At 31.4% G+C, this 20,293-nt stretch overlaps 2 protein-coding genes across 3 annotated transcripts; one reads left to right on the forward strand and one right to left on the reverse strand.

Moving 5' to 3' along the window:
• Positions 1-3,899: 3,899 nt before the first annotated feature.
• Positions 3,900-7,780, reverse strand: LOC133200635 (uncharacterized). 2 transcript variants are annotated; one of them, XM_061336416.1, is made up of 6 exons: positions 7,718-7,780; positions 6,191-6,232; positions 5,278-5,371; positions 5,063-5,123; positions 4,591-4,670; positions 3,900-4,100 (listed from the first exon to the last, which is right to left on the reverse strand). In XM_061336416.1, exons 2-6 carry the CDS (start codon positions 6,201-6,203, stop codon positions 4,001-4,003), a joined length of 348 nt encoding a protein of 115 aa, XP_061192400.1. In that variant the 5' UTR covers positions 6,204-6,232; positions 7,718-7,780; the 3' UTR covers positions 3,900-4,000. The 2 variants fall into 2 exon arrangements, with proteins under 2 accessions (XP_061192400.1, XP_061192399.1); XM_061336415.1 differs by having other exon boundaries at positions 3,907-4,100; positions 5,063-5,156.
• Positions 7,781-11,991: 4,211 nt separating this feature from the next.
• Positions 11,992-17,663, forward strand: LOC133200636 (uncharacterized). The gene is made up of 6 exons (XM_061336417.1): positions 11,992-12,044; positions 12,697-12,791; positions 13,056-13,356; positions 16,478-16,519; positions 17,449-17,499; positions 17,586-17,663. Exons 1-4 carry the CDS (start codon positions 12,005-12,007, stop codon positions 16,483-16,485), a joined length of 444 nt encoding a protein of 147 aa, XP_061192401.1. The 5' UTR covers positions 11,992-12,004; the 3' UTR covers positions 16,486-16,519; positions 17,449-17,499; positions 17,586-17,663.
• The last annotated feature ends 2,630 nt before the right edge of the window (positions 17,664-20,293 follow it).

Raw genomic sequence — 20,293 nt, forward strand, 5'->3', positions numbered from 1 at the left:
GTTTGTAAAAAACGTTATTAAAACTTGGACATATGATTTTCTTTCCAGAAAATGTTATCTGTGTGTGTTTTGGGGGTGTGGAGCTATTTAAAACATGTACAATGCTAACCTGATTTGCAGTCGAAGTTCCAAAAGACACTGCACTTGGATCTGTCTTAAGAAATGTTTGGAATATTGCGATGATCCCATTTTCTGTGCCAGGATCAGCTCTTATCTTTTGAGGACAACCTTAAAAGACAAACTATGATGTTATCAATATATGCCTTCCCTTCTAATTCATAACAAGTATTTTGAAATTTTGGTGGCTTAATTTCAGAAATCAATTGACATTTCTTGAAGCACACTTGCAATTGTAACTTGTCATTAAACATAGTACCCGGTGATTCTGTCACTATACCTTTCATAGTATGAACTGCATTCAGGAAGTATTCTGCTACAACCTCCGGTCTTTTATTAGTCACATCTGCTTCCAGTCATATCAACTGTCTGGAAAATCTTTCAAAATAAATTGAAAATACAGAAGTGGTACAATCTTAGAAAGACACTATATTTTTCTCTTATATATATGCAAAATAAGAAATTAGATTTTGTAGTTGAAAGTTTTCCATTTATGTGAATGTTGTTGATCCCATAAATAATTTAAAACAACATCTGCAATACAGCAGATTAAACAAATAAATTCAAGTCTTTCTCATGAAAGTAAATATACCAGATTTTTAAAACCCTTAACCTATTAAAAAGTGTGATGGAAGAACATGATGGAAGGATGGAAAGACAGAAGTTGGAAAGAGCAAAGTACAGAAGACAGACACGGCAAATGATAATTATATGTTTTGGCCATATTCATGGTGGGGCATAAAAATGTCAGATATGAAATGCTTCTATTTGAACATGACTAATCATCGGCGGTGGCAGATTTAGAGGGGGCCTGGGCCCCTCTTTTGTGTCAAAATATCCATAAGATTTAAGAAATCATATTTTTTTGGGGTGTGGCTGTGGGCCTCTACCCCAACCCCAAACTGGTCAGCACCCCCCTCCTTTTCCATAATACCTGGATCCGCCACTGATTGGCTCTGCTGCTTTCCTTCGAAAGATTTTTTTTATATATATTTACCTACGGTAATATATTTTCCTATGTAAAACTTTGAATGATCTCCTATTGTTGTCCCACCATAACCCTAGAGACAACTAGAGATAACAAGAAGTCTGTGAGCCAGTGCTCACTAATAATACCCCCGCTCTGTTGTGAATACACAAGTTCAGTTATGGACAGACACAGTAATAATCAGGAAATTGACATCGATTTGTACAAAAATGATTCGCAACATAAAGCATGCCTAAACAATGAGCGAGTTAAAATTTCAAGCATCTGCGATGAGTAGTTGCTGAGAAAACTGCGACCAAAATTTCTTATGTATGGCACGGACAGATGCACGGATAAACAAGAAGTTGACATCAGATTCGTATAAAAATGAATCCCACCACATGGCATGCCTAAACAAAGAGTGTGCTAAATTTTCAAGCATCCGCAATGAGTAGTTGCTGAGAAAACTGCGACCAAAATTTGTTACGGACAGACAGACAGACGGACAGACACACAAGGGTAAAACAGTATACCCCTCTCCTTTGGAGTGGGGGTATAATAATTGAAAAAAAAAATGAATATACACTATGTCAGGAAACTTTTACATCTGGTCCAGTGGTTCTTGAGAGGAAGTTTTTTTTTTTTAATTCACTATATTTTCAACTGATCCTTGTACAAGAGCATGGTTCATTTGGAAGAAAAAAAAACCTCACCCAAGGATGCTTTGTGGCAAGTCTGGTTAAAATTGGTCCAGGGTTCTGAGAAAGATGAAATGCTAAATGCATACTGACAGACAAGCAGACAGATGGACAGAATTCAATTAGAAAACCACATTTGAGCTTTTAAAAAAATATTTAAAATTTTGATGGTTTCCTTTTGTATCTAAGTAAAATATTTGATTTCAGAAATTATTATATTTTTATGAGAAATCCATGTAGAACTAACATAAAATCAAACCACGCCAAAAAATCTTTTTAATTGAAAAGAAAATGCTTCAAAAACAATATGTCCACAATTATACAGTCCAAAAGAATATTAAAAGTTTAAAAAAAAAAAAAATAACTTAACATATTGTATTTGAATACATTGATCATTAGTGTGGAATGTTTAAATTAATCAAACAAAACAACAAATCATACCCATCAATGCAACCATGAATGCTTATACCATATGGCTTTAGTTTGTCATATCCATCTATAAATGCAGTTTCATGTTTGGAATTACAGTTTAATTTCAGCTTGCAGGTGTCTCATAAGAAGTTTAGACATTTGATATATTTGTTTAATTTTAAAGCATTTCAAACCTATTTCAAATATCTTTTCTTGAAATGACTGACATTTAGGACAGATATCTACTATAAAATAAATGATATGTTTGTGAAACACTGATGCCCCAATCTCAACCAAGCCTTGGAGTGTCCATCTCCATCCTTAGAAGCATCATCCATGCTAATTTAGTTAAAGTATGGCTAAAATTCACTCATCTGGAAAATATAGGGCAAATCCAGCATTTGAAGCAGAAAGGGTAGTGTACATCCCAGCATCATCCATGCAAGTTTGATCCAAGTAGGGCTTATAGTAACATGGACATGTATAGGAATGAAGCTGCTTCAAAAACATTAACCTGGTCAATCATCTGAAAAATGTAAGTAAAATCCAGCATCTGAAGCAAGTGTGGTAGTGTCCATCCCTAGATGCATCATTCCTGCAAGTTTGGTCCAGGTAGGGCTTATAGTTTCCAAATGGACTTGCTCCTAACACTTTTACAGGGATGTGACGCTAACACCCACACCAACAGTATAGCATAAGCTCATCTCGACATCATCGGGGTGAGCTAAAAATAAATTACACAACCTACTTTTCATCTTATCAAATTGTAAAAGTTACATAAATAAATAAATAACAGGATTGATTTTGACTCTTCATTCATGAGCCAGAAGAAGGCAATATTACACTTACCCAAATGCCAAACAAAATTTGGACCCTATAAATACACATTGTACAAATATGGTATAAATAATTGTCCCTGACTTTCATATTCTGTACAGCAGGAAATTAGCTCGCAGAAATAATATTTGCAGAAATAAGAACCCCTCAATTTCATATAGTGAATAATTCTTAAAAAAAATGATAAATTGAAATATTACCATTATCTGTGGTTAGATTCTTTAATTCTCTCTGTGTTTCATTGCAAACATAAAAGCAGTAATTAATATAGCGGAGAAACGGATGTAGACCGTCTTGCTAATAATGAAGGTTTATGGATCAGTTTAATCACTTACATGTAGTTGTTCGTGATTTTGAAGCTTAATTTAATTAATGATTAATTAATAAATATAATTCTATAACTTATATTTAATAGTGCCACCCAAAAGACGTGCAAGGTAATTATCCACGAAACACACAGAGTTAACCTTTACATGTGCTTATTACTTATTCTTATTACCTTTAATTGAGGCACTTACGTAGTAAAAACGAAGGTTACACATTTATTTAGTTATACTAACAGTTCAACATAACTACTAATAGAAGGGAAAGGAAAAAAAAAACAAGGGAAAAAATTAAAATCATCAGGATGCGTGACAACGCTTTGACTTCAAATTGGTATTAATCTGACATTTCGTTATATTTAATCGGGTTCAGAAACGACATGACATAATAAGCAAGGAAAATACTTGCAGTGCTGAATTAATAATATTTCCTTTCTGCAAATTCAAACAACCCCAATTTACTACAAATTTAAAAAATTGCGATTTTAACCTGCTGTACAGTACATGTACAAGGTATATTTCACTTTTTTTCTTGCATAATTATTTTTCAAGCTTTGAAGTGTTGAATTTTGTCACATTTATGAAATTAATACATTAATAAATACTGAGATGATCAATGTTTCATAATTTTTCTTTCAGTCTTCGGTCTATACCTTGCTAAAGTATTGCCTTCTTCTCAGTCTTCTCTGCTTCCTTCTCTTTATCCCATCTTCATCCAAAAGACGAACTATATCTCTTGCTATGGACCTGTATCATTAAACATTTATTTCGTTTAATGTATTAAAATTTTACAATTATTGTCTATTTTTGAGGGCAAACATTATGACTTTTGAGCCCAAGAGAACCACTACCAACCAATGCTCAGCCAGTCTTAACAATGGTTTTTGAAGGGTGAAATTTTTCAATACAACTCTCAACTGAGAGACCAAAATATTTGTTATACCTGGGTATTTTACTGAATGGTTCATGAAATATAATTATACATGCTTATAGATTCCATGCAGTCAGCAATTTTTGGGAATATGACTCATCATTTTTAATGCTAACTGTTGCTACATTCTGTTGCATTAGCTGGGCATGGTTTAATCAGTCATTGGAATATAGTGTTTTTTATCAAATGTTTCTCAATGAATCAGATTCAACTAATTTACATGAAAGTATAACATCAAAATATTTGCATGTTTGGATGTATTTAATCATGGATGGAGGAATGGACTGACTTTGATTATATACTTACCTGGTAATATTCAGCTGGTGTTTCATTTTTATAATTCTTCTTAGACTTTCAGCACCTGAACATCCATTCAGTATTTCTCTCTACAGAATATTGTAAATTGCATGTATAAGGTTTGCTCTATACAACTTTATATGTATTCTAATTAATATATGCAAGTTTTAGCATAATTTTCTGAATTTAATAGTACACTTTTTCTCCTTAAATACATGTACATGTGTAATGTATGTAATTTTAAATTTTGGCAACAGTGATGATTTAGAGCTGAAAAGACATCAGGGATATGAATTCCACTAAAATATGTCAAATTCCACACATCTTTCATACATATACATCCAACAAATAAGTTAATCATTGTGTTCTAAACTTTCATTGAAGAATTACCGGGTACTTAATGACAGTTAAAAGAACAGAAATATTTAACCTGCACGTGCACCTTTATATTTATGAATTTTCTAAGAAATAAAATTATTACCTGTGCAATATCAAATATTTCATCAAAAGCAATGTCTGCAAGCCTCCTTTTCAAACCAAGTCTAGGTAGAACTTTCCTTGTTAGGCAATTATAACTGCAAAATATTTTAATCACATAGAAGCATCATCATTGAATGACAATTTATGTATTTGATTAAAAGTCATGATACATAACTAGACTTCCAAAAGTATTTTTTAAATTTTGTATTATAATACCTTATGTCACAGTTATGGTTTCTCTGGATCAAATAATGGATTAAACGGTAGTTAAAACCCTTATAAAACAATTCTTTTATCTTTTCAAGTATATCTAAAAGAGAAAAAGAAACCTTTTAGCATAAAGTACTGATCATTTTATTATATAATCTACAGTTCAGCTTATACAAGAACATGATCTAGAAGATTTTCCCGATTTTCCCCCAGAATAATGAAGTTTAACTGTATATCAAAACAAAACATTGCAAATGTCCATTATTCATAAGATATACACTGCTGATCAGACTAAAGACAATGCTGAAAAGGAACAGCTTATTCTGATAAAGCAATAGCAGAAAAGTAATTTTGAGCCAGGCTCATTGCTCTACTCTTAGAGCAATAATTGCCTTTTTGTCAGGGTGTTCAACTGGATATGCTGCTTTCTCACTGCCAAATCAAATTTACAAGTTAAAAAAAAGTATGTTTATGCTCAGACGCTTTTGAGACAATACAACACTAAAATTAAACAAAGTAAAGTAAACTGATAAATTTTCTTAACAAACAAAATTAATGGTAATGTACTTTGGTTTCTCCCATGTGCCATGATGTACTACGATTTATTAATATGGTTGCATGTATGCAAAAGGTTTTCATCCGGTCCCCCTCAGTGTCTGTAGCACATACTAAAAATAAAGGTAGCATAACCAGGATAACACTAATGCAGGGAGCACGTGACCTGTGGTACACTTTGATGCAGAACTTCCCACTGAGGACTCATCTGAGCATAAACGTTTGTCCTTGCTGCATCAATGTTTATTTTTGTACATGGTGTAAGACCCCAGAACGATCCATGTGATAAATTCAATGTTCACTATTCTGTAAATGAGCTCTGCTCTCTATACTTCTGAGTACTTTGATTTTAAATATCACTTACCTTGCCCAATCATCTTCACTTCAGCTTATAATCTTTGTAAAACTACAAATAAGGAATGCAATACATATAACACCCAGTTCACTTCAACAGTATACAACTAAATATACGTTTACAATGTTAATGATAAGAAACTCCTTATACCATATGCTTTACTCTCAGGGTCATTCAGGGTTGCAAATAATTATTAGCCCACTTTCAAAATTTAAGTGTTTTGTCTGAAGGTAAGGGTTGATATTTTCCTAGAAAATTCACTAGCACAAGGGTTACTGATCATTAAAAATTTCTAGCCCAAACCTCAAACTAACTAGCCCAAACCTCAAACTAACTAGCCCAACAATTTTTTAATGCAAAATAAATTAAAACACAACAAAAGTAAAAGTTTCAAATGCTTTGGTAACAGAAACAAATTAAACTAGTTTTCAGTCAAAAGAAACCAGTTTACATACATAGAAAACAGAAATAAAGTCACAAGAATATTTTCTGGTCTGCTAGTCTGGCAGACTATATTTACATTTAAATTAGCTAGCCCTTGAAGTCTTAAAACAATTAGCCCCAGACTTTGGCTACCAATTTCAACCCCTGCTGAAGGCTTCAAACTCTTCAGGATGTTATTGCCCACATAGCAAGTAAAAATCTTATTGGAACTTCAAAACATACTGAATCGTGTCATCATTACAAATATCTTAGATTACAAAAACCAAGTGGAAATTTCAAACAAGAGGTATCTAACACCACAGAAAAACAATAGGGCATAGCTTTTTGGATTATGATAAAAGAGGATCCAAAACTTTTTCTAATCGAAATTGTGGAAATTAATTAAAAATGGAATTTGATTTGAAGTAAAGCAGTATGCATAAGGAGTTTGTTTCTCTTTTCTTTCTAATTGTTTTCAACCTTTTAGTTACATTAATGTGGGCCCCAAAGCAACAATACAGGCTAGTAAAACTTGTGAAGTTAGGATCCTACATGACTTCTATACTTTCAGACAAGCAATATCAGTCTTAAAAGACAAGTGTAAAAAGTCATACCTTGTGGGCAATGACACCTTTGTGAGGAGCAACCGTAAGAGAATTAAATCACCCGCATGAAAGAAATTCACGCGCACATGTCTGAATTTCAAATGCGAAGGAAAAATTCGCGAAAAAGAATAAATATACACATGCAACTTATTTGGAACTCACCAGGATTTTGACAAAAATGTTGCATAATGTGTGATAAAAAATTTATCAAATCATATTCCCTCTTGCATAGTCAGCTTAAGAGTTACACAGAGCTCATTTTGTTATATTCCGAATACATACAAAACCTAGTCTTTGAATAATGAACTTGTACTAAATAACTAACTACCTAACATGCTAAACTAGGCTAGGGTTTCATTCCCTGACGAGAAAATTCGAACTAGGGGCCGTTGCAGAAGAAAGCTAGGTTTGAAAGTTCTATACCAGTATACCTTAACATTTAAGTTTGAAAGTTCTGTACTTTAACATTTAAGCTTAAAACATTGCTGGTGTGGTATTTACTTCTTACCGTGTTTGTCCTTGCTTGTAACTTTTGTTGTCGAAGTCTGAGATCATGAGACTGTCACTTCAACAGTAAAATCAACTGAACCCACATGTAAATGTAAGGATCTCTCTCAAATAGACGCTTTGTATCCGTCACGCTAGAAATAATATTTCTTCACGCTCAAGATAATATTTCCTTCACGCTTCAAATAATGTGTAGTCTGTCACAATAATAATCGTGTCTCCCAGCGTTTCAACATACTTATTGTTTCAACAAGGGGGAGTTTTCGTTCCTGTCACTAGAAAAGAAGTTATCTTTCCTGATGAGAAATAAAAAATAAAGTTTCTACGAACATATTAAGGCGCACATTATTATTGTTGCAAATATGGTGTGGTTTTTTTTTTAACGTGCATACATTTTTATTTCCATGAAAATGGCTTTTTTTTTCTTTTTTTTTTCTTTTTTAATAATTTTCAAACAGTAGTTGTTACAAGTATGCATTCTTATAAATCGTTGAAGTAAACATAATACAGCTGTAATATGAATCTATAATCTTGGTGCTAAATAAAAATAATGTACACATCGACCGACAGGATTATAATTATTGCTGTTGGCAAGATTATAGTTGTAAGACATCAGAGGATAAAATTATTATTATTATTGGGCTAAATAAAGATAATTCGTACACATATTATGGTAGTATAGTATGGAAACGTGATAATTGTAATTTTTGCGGAGAAATATAATAATATGTTGTAAAAAAAAATATATATATTTTATTTTTTTTTTATTAATTTGTGGTACAATTATAAATATATAGGAATAATAATAATGTGGAGGTACCCAAATTATTATTGTTGCAGAAAAATAATAATGTTGTAAAAAAGCAAGATTTTTATTTTTGTATGAGAGAATTATTTTTGGTATAATTATATAGGAAAAAATAATAATAATGTGGGGGTACCCTACGGCTTTCCATATTATTCCTATACTTTTATAATTGTACCACAAATTAATAAAATAATAATAATAATAATAAAAACAAATAAATAAATAAAAAAATAAAATAAAAAAAAAATCTTTGCTTTTTTTTTCTTTTTCTTTTTTTTTTTTTTTACAACATTATTATATTTCCCCGCAAATATTACAATTATCACGTTTCCATACTATACTACCATACTGTGTGTACAAATTATCTTTATTTAGCCCAACAATAAATAATAATTTTATCCTCTGATGTTTTACAACTATAATCTTGCCAACAGCAATAATTATAATCGGTCGATGTGTGTACATTGTTTTTATTTACACCAAGATTATATCATATTACGTTTACTTCAACGATTTATAAGAATGCATACTAGTAACAACTACTGATTGAAAATTAAAAAAAAAACACTTTCATAGAAATAAATATGTATGCAAAAAAAAAAAAAAAAAAAAAACAGAAACAAAAAAAAAAAAAAAAAAAAAAACACATTAATTTTGCAACAATAATAATGTGCGCCTTGTTCGTAGAAAACAACTTTATTTTTCATCGGGAAAGATAACTTCTTTTCTAGTGACAGGAACGAAAACTCTGTCCCTTGTTGAAACATTATTATTGTGACAGACTGTACACATTATTTGAAGCGTGAATTATATTATCTTGAGCGTGGAGAAATATTATTTCTAGCGTGACGGATACAAGCGTTAATGTGAGAGAGATTTGCACACATTATTTGAAGCGTGAAGGAAATATTATCTTGAGCGTGGAGAAATATTATTTCTAGCGTGACGGATACAAAGCGCCTATGTGAGAGAGATCTTTACATGTGTGTTCACCGTTCAGTCGAAGTGACAGTCTGAAGACGTCTTCGACAACAAAAGTTACAAGGTAGGACAGACACGGTAAGAAGTAAACACCACGCCAGTAATGTTTTAAGCTTAAATGTTAAAGTACAGAACTTCCAAACCTTAATGTTAAGATATAGAACTTTCAAACCTAACTTTCGAATTTTCTCGTCAGGGATTGAGTCTTAGAATAAAACATAAATTGTCTTCTGCACACGCCAGGAGTATTAGAAATCGCATCATAAAATATGTATTTTTTTTTTTTACAGATATGTTTTGTGTAGAGTGTGGTCACAAGTTTGACCACAGCAATCCCAAATTTTGTGGGAATTGTGGGATGAGAATAGGTATGTGAAGTTATAACTACATTATATATATATATATATAGAGAGAGAGAGAGAGAGAGAGAGAGAGAGAGAGAGATGTCATGAACTGAATATAAAACAAAAAGTTGAAGCAGAGAAGAACAGAAATATGTTCAAAAGAAGTTTAACATTCTGATGTATTATAGTTTCGGATTTTTTTTTATTGGAAAACATGGTAAATACTAAATAAGAACCGAAAATGAAGACATGCAGTCCTGAATCTGCAGTGAATTATTTGCTGAAATCAAACTAGAATGAACTATTTTACAAACCAGATCTGGAAATTTAGGGTTCTTCAGCAAAAATCAGGTGAAAAACATGACTCGCCATGCCATAAAAAATAATTGGGTTATGGGTAAAAAAAATCTGGTTTAACACAACAGAATTGGGGGAGTTGGCAACTCTCCCCCCTCCCCCCATTACTACGTACATGTATCTGTTTTTAGGAACATTTGTAACCATTTTCATTACTATTAGAATATTACTAGTTATTTATGCATTTATCTATTTTATAGGTAGCAAGGACACTGGAGATGTTGAAAAAGAACCATCCATTGGTAAATTTATTGATTGCGGAAGTTCTAGATTTGAAGCAAATTCCTTTTGCCTTAAATTATAATTAATCAATTACAGGTAAACTTTGCTATCTCGACATCAGCAGAACTATCGGAAAATGTTGAGGTATCAGAGTTGAGACTTCATGTCCAAGACGCCCAAGATTTCACTGCATAGCAAACCAGACAGGTTTATTACGTACATGACTTCATTATACGGTAGTTCATTTTATTTCAGGAATTCCTCTATTTTTATTACCAAATCTAAGGAATTATAATAAAAATAATGTTTATAAAATAAGTTCTTTCTCTATATCGAAATCTTTCTAAATTTACAAAGTTTTCCAAAATTCCACCATTCCGTGTACATGTAACTTGTTTTTTTGGTCAGAACAGGATATGAAATGTGCTCTATAAACTTCGAACCGTATAAAGTCGACATCCGAGAAACAGAAAAAAAATTAGATGCATTTTTTTTTTCTCATTTGAAAAAGAAAGCTCATAAAAACAAAATGTGATGTTACTCGTGCATGAATTAAGGCTGATTCAGTTAATCATGTCATTAATTTGATTATTCAAGTTCCTGTTGAATGAATTTTTAAAACAAAATATCTTTTAAAACATCATTTAATTCCTTAGTTAGAATTAAATTTAATGCGTTTATTATTCATTGTAATGCAGTAAGCTTTTTCAAATTATAAAAGTTGTGCTTTATGTTGATATTAATTAACGTCGGTACATTTAACGAAAATCGTATAGATTTATCGATGATATTGCCCAAGCTGAACATTTAATTGAGCAATTAAAGTCTCGAAGAAGACCGAAGGGCTTGGGATTCTTCTACAAACACAGTCTGACTATAGAATGAATTCATCAGTGTGTAGTCAAAACATGGGTGTGAAAGGTGTGAATTTCTTATGATGTCGAGATACACAGAGTCATCCGTGCCTGACGAGTGACCATTTGACAAACAGTTAGGTTTAATAGAGCAGAAAATTGCCGATGTCGACATATACCAGGTAAATGTTGCTCTTGGGACTGTGAATATACGTCGAGATAAACCGGGTTGTCGACATTACCGAGGTAGACATATCAGAGTGTTTGCAAATGAAGTATTTAGTAAATACTGCCGGGAGCATGGACGGACATCAACATATCCCAGGTTGTCGATGTATCCGCGATGTCGACATATGGAAGTTTACCTGTATTTAATGAATATTTAGTTGAACTTTGATATCTTGAACACTGATCATGTGGTGATATTTCAGATGCCATGGATATGTCAAAGTGATTTGGAAGTTGCAACCACTTATTCTTTAAGTATGTTATCCCTGATATCTCAAATCCTTGGATATCTCAAAGTTCAGTCCCATCAAGTTCAAGATAACAAGGTTAAACTGTATATATGAAACTTCACAGGTAGTCACAGTGAGGTGCTTTCTGACACTGATGACATGGAAATTTTGCTATAATTACATGTATACTACATTCATTTGGCATGAAAATACAATAGAATAATGTATTTCTCTAAATTTTCAGATTGTGAGGTGCTCCCAGATATGGCAGACATAAAAGGTGTTGAACAAAAGTTATCCAAAGGTAAATTTACTAATGACTGTATAGTATAATCTACAACTTATAAAAAGCATTGATGATTTCCTGTAGGAAAAACCTTAATACAGTAACAAATTTTCCAAGGCAGACCTCAAAATATTTATATCTATCATATGTACACATGCATGTCACTATAATAAATGATTTACTTACTTACTTACAATAGTCATTATGAAATTTATTTTTCATGTGCTTCTCTTTATATGACATGTTGTGTGAAAATGAAGCAAAGTGCTTCCAGATTTGGTAGGAGACTTAGAATCTGATTAATGAATATCATCAATTTAAAAGAAATCTGAAATATCTGTGCTTGCTTGTCGACAAGTGAGCTTTGGTAGTCGGGACAAGGAAAGTCATCATGGTGATGAATGGTTATGATTCAAACTTGTCCTTTTGAGCAAGCGGTCATGGAAATTGTTAACACCCTGTAATTTAGTAGATAAATTTTTGTCTTGAGCTTAAAACAAACATGATCATAGGGCCAAGGATTTCCCCAAATAGTACATCTTTGAGACAATGATTTTGCTAGGATAAAGTAAAATGATAAGTATGAATTTGTGTCTCAATACAAGTTTTTGATAATGTGTGTTATGTTTCTATTGTTAGTGTGAAGTCATTTTAAAGTAAATCTTTTAAGGTTGCAAAGAAAGTCTGGAGTTCCTAAAAAAGAAGTATGGCCCTCAAAGCCTGAAGCATAAACCAAAACCAAAAACAGATAGGAGCATTTCAAAAGTGAGAGACTATGGATTGAGTTTATGTTACAGTTACTTGTTGTCATAATAACAGTGTGAAACATAAATTGACACAAAGTAAATGGTCATTCCTCACATACAATGTACATGTTTTTGCATACATATACATGTCTACAAGAGTTGTTAATGAAGAATTGTATAAGCTGAAAGACATTAAAAATATTTTAATTTTTTCTTATATTCAGAAATTCACTAACATGCATGTATGGTACATGTATATACATGTGTTTGATTAACATTGCAGGAACTGATTGTTCATATAATGGATGGTAAAAATAGGGCCTTGAAGAGAGCCTTCCCAACGGATGATGGACTTAGTGGCTGTCTGAAAATCCTAACCAGCTACAGCGATAATGCGGAAAATTGGATGTCCAAAATTAGTGACATGTTCAGAGGGAAGATTATTTTCCTTCCCTACATAATGGGAAAATGTGGTATTGAAGCAATAGAGAACCCCCAACAATTCACACTTGGTCACTTGGAGAAACTAAAAACAAATAAGAAATATGTACCACTAAAGATATATGCAAAGGCCAGAGGGAAAGGTAATACTTTAAGAGCTGTTTGAGAATTTACCTCAAGCCATCTTTAAAAATTTGCCCTCTCCCGACTGACTGGCTCAAAATGGCTCATGTCAATTTTGTTTTACCTCAAGAAAATGATCAATTTTAAAATTTTCATTCTAGAATTTTCTCATCCTGTCAACAAGTTTTTTTAAAATATATTTTAGAAATTCTGCATTGATGTTGAAATTTTCTGGGAAAAAAATCCCTACTTACCTACTGAATGAATGTTTTTACCCTAAGTCAGGGAAGGAAAGACAAATATTAATTTAAAGATAGCCTTACCTAACTTTCATTGTATTTACACACACTTAATCCTTAAAAAAAAAAAAAAATACAAAACACCTTTGAAACACTTTGATGTAATTACAAGGATTTTTTCTATATTTAAAGGTCAAACTTAATTATAATCATGTCAAAAGGTATTGTTTTGTGTTTGCCTGAACATTCTTTTAACTGTATAATTAATTATATACTGGGTTATGGGCAGCAATTATCACTAATATTTACATCTACAGTGTAGAAAAAAATTAATTTCAATTCATTATCTTTATTGTAGAAGGACATACATCTAATAGCACATTTATAGAAATCATTATTATACCCGTACTGATTTTTCACTAATTAAGAGTAAATCGATATTTTTTGCTGATTTCTTGAAAATCACCCTAAAAAGACAGATTCCCTGCTAAAAGGACTTAAGGTGCGTCAGTTTGATGAACTGATACACACCTATTTGGAACACCTATCAATTTCTGTAAACAATGTGAAAAGTACCGATATGTTCCAAATAAAATCATGAATATTCATAATGCAGCAAAAGGAAAGTTATATATAAGGAGGCGGGGCCTAATTTTTATGGGAAAGAGTAACTTGTTATTGTGTCGTCAACATGGTAGACTAATATGCACAGAGAGATATACCGATCACATTATTTTGTTACAGTGTAAGTTGTTTATAATATAAACAAAGTTGCTTGCAGATACATGTACATAGTTAATAGACAATTTATTGAAATGCAAAGATCTTATTTACTATTTTTATGTACATTCTGAGTACTCAATATTTCCATTGCGCTCACTCCCTCCCTCCTGGGTTGGAAACCCATAGGCAGCAATTCCAAACAAACAATTTTTTAAGGATGGCCCAATTTCAGTACTGCATGTTTTTAAAAAAAAAATATCATGAAGTACTTTTGTGTCTGCCTGTTTGAAATTCAAATAATGGCAGCCAAATTATTGCATGGAGGACAACATTATTTAAGATAAACATTTTGTTATGCAATTAATACTATTGAACTTCAATATTTCAAACATTGATATCTTAAATACCATGGTTAGCTTGAAGTGAATTGGAAAGTGGAAGTTCCAACAGATTTGATATACATGTAGATGATGTCTGCTGCACAGATAAGGAAGTTATTGTAAATGATTGACAAGTTTTCTTTTGTATTTTTCTTCACTTTTTGATGTTTTAGATAGGAGAGAAATTACAGAAAAATACAAAGGGCAGAAATTATCAGAGGTTTTAGTGATTTACAATTATATTTATTTTTTGTTTAATCTTTGAATTCTAGCATGTAATGATTTGATTAATTGATCTTTTCTTTTCATGATTTTGTTTTTCTGTCAGTCTGCTCATATCTAAGTCCATGTTCCCCTTGTAAAATTAATATATTTGTACCTACATGTATAAATAAGAATATAATGCTTTCAAAGTTAATTGTGCCATGTACATGTACTTCCTTTTATCTTTTATAAAGTAAATTGACAGTTCCAAAGAAATGAAGAATGTTGAAAATAGTAATGTTAGAGTAAAGTGCTTATAGGATGAGAATAATGACTTTAATCTTTTCCTATTGTATTAAAAAAGCATCTTTAAGTTAAAGTAATTTTCAAAAGAATTATAATATGGTGGGCAGAATGACATGCAGATATGACTTCAAGGAATGTCATAAAGTTAGCATTACTTTGTGGTAGTGTTATTTATTTTCACAAAATGATTTATCATGATTTTAATTTAGCTTAAAAATAAAGATTTTATGTAAGGGACAACAAATTCTGTGTTTTCAATGATGTTTTAGATTGTGTGAGGGAAGATAACTTTTTCCTTCTTTAGGGCATAAAGGGAATTGAATATGCTTGCATGAAGTAAATTTTTCATTTTTTTTTTTAATTGATTAAGAAAGAAATAGTCTTGTTAAGATTTAAATAAATAACCATAGATAAACTCAGATAATTTTTACAGCATTTCTTACTTTCCATGTAGCATATAGTAACTTTCTCTTTATTTGTTTTTTTTTTTAATTTCTCACTGTTGGTTGTGTTAGATCATAAATTCATGCAAGTGCAATTTCTGTGATCTGACACAAAAATAATGTAAAATTGTCACAAAATATATTCTGTAAAGAAAAAAAAAATGATATTTTTAAACACATACTTTGTATCTTAAAGCTTATACATGTATATATGATATTTTTTGATGTATGTTCATGATTAAATTAATAGACTTGTCGAATCTTTAAATGCAAAGAATAAGGTAAACAGTAAGGAATCTGTCTAATATATGAATGAATTAAAAGTACAATACCACATCAAATTTTCTTATCTCCCATACAGAAGAGTTACATTGCTATTTTTTCATTATTTCTTTCAGTCAAAATCTAATTAGAAAATTTTAATTATATAAAATGTAAAAATAGACACTAGAAAATGTTCCTAGAAACTTTTCAGTAACAAAAATTCATATATTTCTTAAATTTTCAAAAATAATTTTTTAGCCATAAAGTTACATTTTCCCACTTTTCACCAAATTTGGTAGCTTGGTCAAAAATAAAGTTGTTCAACTAAACAAATATCACTTCTTTAGTTAGAGAGGCTCATATTTAAACAAAGATATTTAAATTTTGTTAGTATTATTTATCCTTAATTATGAAATCAAACAACAATCCTACTTAGACTTACATGTGCATTTAGATCAGTTCACCTCATTTAATAACTGGAGGTAGTCTAGATAATGGATTAGGTGAACTGATAGCAAATATTTTTTTTACATCTTTGTACAATTATGAGCTTTTTAAAAATCATTTTTTTTTTTAATTAAGATATCTGATGAATTTGAAGACTTTGAAGAGCTGGATCTTGAGGTAGTTACATCATAATAATCAATTTTTTTAACACGTGGGCCAAATTTAAGGTTAAAGTGAGCTTTTTATGATAGGAATATGTCCATTGTCAATCTTCATTGTTTTTGTCATAGTAAACATTTAATATTTTGACTTCTCCAATAGCATTGGATCAATATCAACCAAACTTGGCACAAAGCATACTTTGATGAAGAGAAAATTTATTTATCTAAAGAACCACACCCTCTTGGAAGGGGAGAGTATAAAATAAACAGAAATATGATGGATGTCATCAAAATATTTGTTCAGATCCCCACCCCCTTTTCCCCAGGATTGGTTGTGTTGAAATAAAATATGGGATCCAAATTTTATATGAATTTGAATAAATAGAAAAAAAAAATGTTTGGAAATCTCCTCCTCAAGTGCAGCAGGAATATGATGTGACATTAATATGCATGTATGGAGACTTTTGTAGTGCAGATTTAAAGAACTGAATGGTACCTGGAGGTAGGATGGGGTCACATTGGGGGTTAAAAACCCATTTACCGGTACATGTGAAAGCAAAGAAATTATGAAAAAAAAATATGTTTTCAATAGTTTCAGTGCCACACTTATTCACATTGCAATGCAACCTTCTCTTCCATTGGATTTAAGTTTCCAATTAAAAAACAAAAACAAAAAACATTGATCATAAGGATAGGATTTGGCTTAAATAGGGTATCAATTTTCACAAAATGCATGCATATGGAAGTAAAATGCTAAAAATTTCTGATGAACAGCAAGGCTGTTTCAATCATTTTGTTATGGCAGCATGATGTTGCTTTCATCACTGATATGCCTTAAGAACCTAAGTGCAATTTTGAAATTAAAGATTATGCAGTAAGTAATTTTAAAATACATGTAGTTCAAGGAATTTAGAACACAGATACATGTATATTTTTCCTTTGCAGACCCCAAAGAAAGAGAGAAAACATGGAATGAAAGCATCCACAGAATGTTATGTAAGTGATCTGACCCTGTTTAAAATGAATTTTGCATGACTTGTATTAATTATTTTTCAAGCAAGCTGTATAATGGTTATGTGCAGGATTTGGAGCCATCAACATCAAAGGAATTAGATGGGAAAGGGTCACCACTAGGCAGTAATGTAGAGGAACAACCACATAGAAAAAAAAAATTGTCTCCAATCATTATTGAAAATGAGGTATGTTTAGTACAAGTAAATTGCCATTGTTGTTTATGAAAGTTTTTTAAACAAAAATTGTAAAAGTTTCTTGTGGCTTCACAATTGAAGAAATTAGTCTGAAACTTCACTGGGGAAAGTCAACAAAATTTCTAAAATTGACCAGAATTTGAAAGAAACTGCATGCATTTGGATGTATTTTTAGGCATCAAAATATAATTTACCACTGTGCCAATTAATAGTGTGCTCTGTTTAATATAAGTGATTATATGAAAGCTAGAGATTGTTTCTCTTAAATTTGAACTTACATGTAATATTTGAAGATTTTTATTAGGGATGGCCACATGCAGTAAACTGACAAATTGATCAGAAAGATCATACTGGGTACAAATTCCATATAAAGCAGTCAACATTTTTAGAAACTTTTGTGATGAACTTACTTAAAAATTGTGCATTTATTTTAAATGTAGGTTTCTGATGATGATTGTAAACTCCCGAAAATGGAATTATCAAGATCAGTAAGTGTTTATTTTTCATGACTTTCTAGTTGTTTTGGTTTTTTTTTCATTCTACAGCTTAAACTTTCCTAATAGTGATTGGAATGTACATTGGTACATTTGTAATAGTTGGGCATACCCATATACCCTATCCAAAACAATACCACTGAAAAAAATTTAAGGAGACTCGCAATAGCTTTTTAACCCCCCCCCCCCCCACTACCATATGGGTATAATGGCAAAATCAATTTTTTGCTATTGAAAACTCTATTAAATAACTAGGTGTCATTTTGCTAGCCTGTTGCCAACAGTTCCTCCATTTTCTTTCTTTTTTTTTTTTTTTTTTTTTTTTTTGGTAATTATAGTTATTAATTTAAATAAACTTTCAGTAAATTTGGATAATCTATCAAATAACAAACATTTTGCTATTAACTTAGTCATAATTTTATTATTACACAAGGTAACAGGATTCATTATGATTTTTGGTCACCTTAGTCACAAGATATTTCATTTGCAGACCCAAAAGGAAAAGAAAAAACGAGACATGAAAGCATCCACAGAATGTTATGTAAGTTGTCTGCCCTTGTTTATAATTACACGTAATCACATATGACTTGTATTATGTTAGTATTATTCTAGCAAGCTGTATAATGGTTATGTGCAGGATTTGGAGCCATCAACATCAAAGGAATTAGATGGGAAAGGGTCACCACTAGGCAGTAATGCAGAGGAACAACCACAAAGAAAAAGAAAGTTGTCTCCAATCATTGTTGAAAATGAGGTATGTTAGTATGTTTTAGTACAAGTAGATTGCTACTTTCCTAATGAATCCATGTGAATATTTTCAATTGTATTTTAAATACTTTTCAATGGGGGATATTGTTCATGGTCATAAACTTAAAGCTAAATATGACTCATTGAAGAAGAAAAAATTTTCCTCCCTTTTTCTCTCATTTTAATCTTTTTCTTGAGCACTATTATAAACCGCAGACTTCTTCACAGTCTGAAGATTTTGCTGTACAGATCTTACTTGTATAGACATATATATAAACTAGTATCTAAATTATATTGCTATTGATGCTCAGTCTCCATAAGATTGTCAAGTTCATGCAGCTATAGCATGTCAGGGGGAAAGTAACATCAATTGCATGTATGATTTATTACAAACAAACACAAATGCACTTAAATGTAAAAACAAAGAAAACTTTAGAATTAGTCAACATCGATCATGAGTTCCAGGTGTGCATTCTGGTTTAATAATATATATTCTATTGCTGATATTTGAAAGATGAAAACTAGCTTATGGCTATTTATGAGTCCAGGAAAAATAACAGTTTAACTGTGCAAACATTTTACCAATCCATTGCCTTTAAATTGTAATTCAATAAAGGACTAAAATTGGCTACTCAGTCTGTGCATAATTTTGGGTCTGTTTGTCATAAACTTCATGTGTTATGTGTATTCCTTATTAATGATAGGCAGCATTGTTAGACACAAGAGTTATCAATCTTGTTGGTAGAAGTATTTTTTTTTCTTCATAATTGATGTTGTGCTTATGAACACATCTATAGGCATCAGAAGCAAATTGAAAGGGAGGGGGCTACCCCGGTAACTGAAATGGGGAGCTAAACCAACAGAAAAAGGTAAGCCCCAATTTTCAATGCCTATATTATGTCCGTCTTTTGAAAAAAGTGGTGGGGGCTAAGCCCCCCCCCCCCCCCCCCATTTCCGATGCCTGTGGAATGTTACTAAGCAATTTGAGATTCATTTTGTAACTGTCGATCTGAAGAGCCATTAAAGGTTAAAAGGCAGGAAGCACTTACAGATAAAATGAATTTTCAGGTCTTGAGAATCTTGACTTTTTTCATTGTATATACATATATATTTATATATATTTTAGATTTCTGATGAGCTACCAGACATTGAGGTACCCTCTCTTTCTTCAGACATTAATACAGATCCTAAGTCTGATGCTGTATGTAAAAGATAATGTATACTAAGTACACATATTTGTTATCTTTAAACAATACATTTATACATATGTGTATAGAAATGATTATGATATTGAAATAAGCAACAATTTAACATCAAGCAATCTACTTTTTTCCTTAAAAC

Source organism: Saccostrea echinata, unplaced genomic scaffold, assembly GCF_033153115.1.
Source record: "Saccostrea echinata isolate AGI-Se365-2 ecotype Australia unplaced genomic scaffold, CSIRO_AGI_Sech_v1 ptg000040l, whole genome shotgun sequence".
NCBI lineage: Eukaryota > Metazoa > Mollusca > Bivalvia > Ostreida > Ostreidae > Saccostrea > Saccostrea echinata.

Coding starts and splice junctions, on each gene's coding strand:
- LOC133200635 (XM_061336415.1), bottom strand. Junction 5,157..5,277: donor AACCATAACTGTGACATAAG/GTATTATAATAC, acceptor AATATTTTGCAG/TTATAATTGCCTAACAAGGA. Junction 4,671..5,062: donor AAATATTTGATATTGCACAG/GTAATAATTTTA, acceptor AATATTCTGTAG/AGAGAAATACTGAATGGATG.
- LOC133200636 (XM_061336417.1), top strand. CDS start 12,005: ATGGCAGACATAAAAGGTGTTGAACAAAAGTTATCCAAAG. Junction 12,045..12,696: donor TGAACAAAAGTTATCCAAAG/GTAAATTTACTA, acceptor AAATCTTTTAAG/GTTGCAAAGAAAGTCTGGAG. Junction 12,792..13,055: donor CAGATAGGAGCATTTCAAAA/GTGAGAGACTAT, acceptor TTAACATTGCAG/GAACTGATTGTTCATATAAT.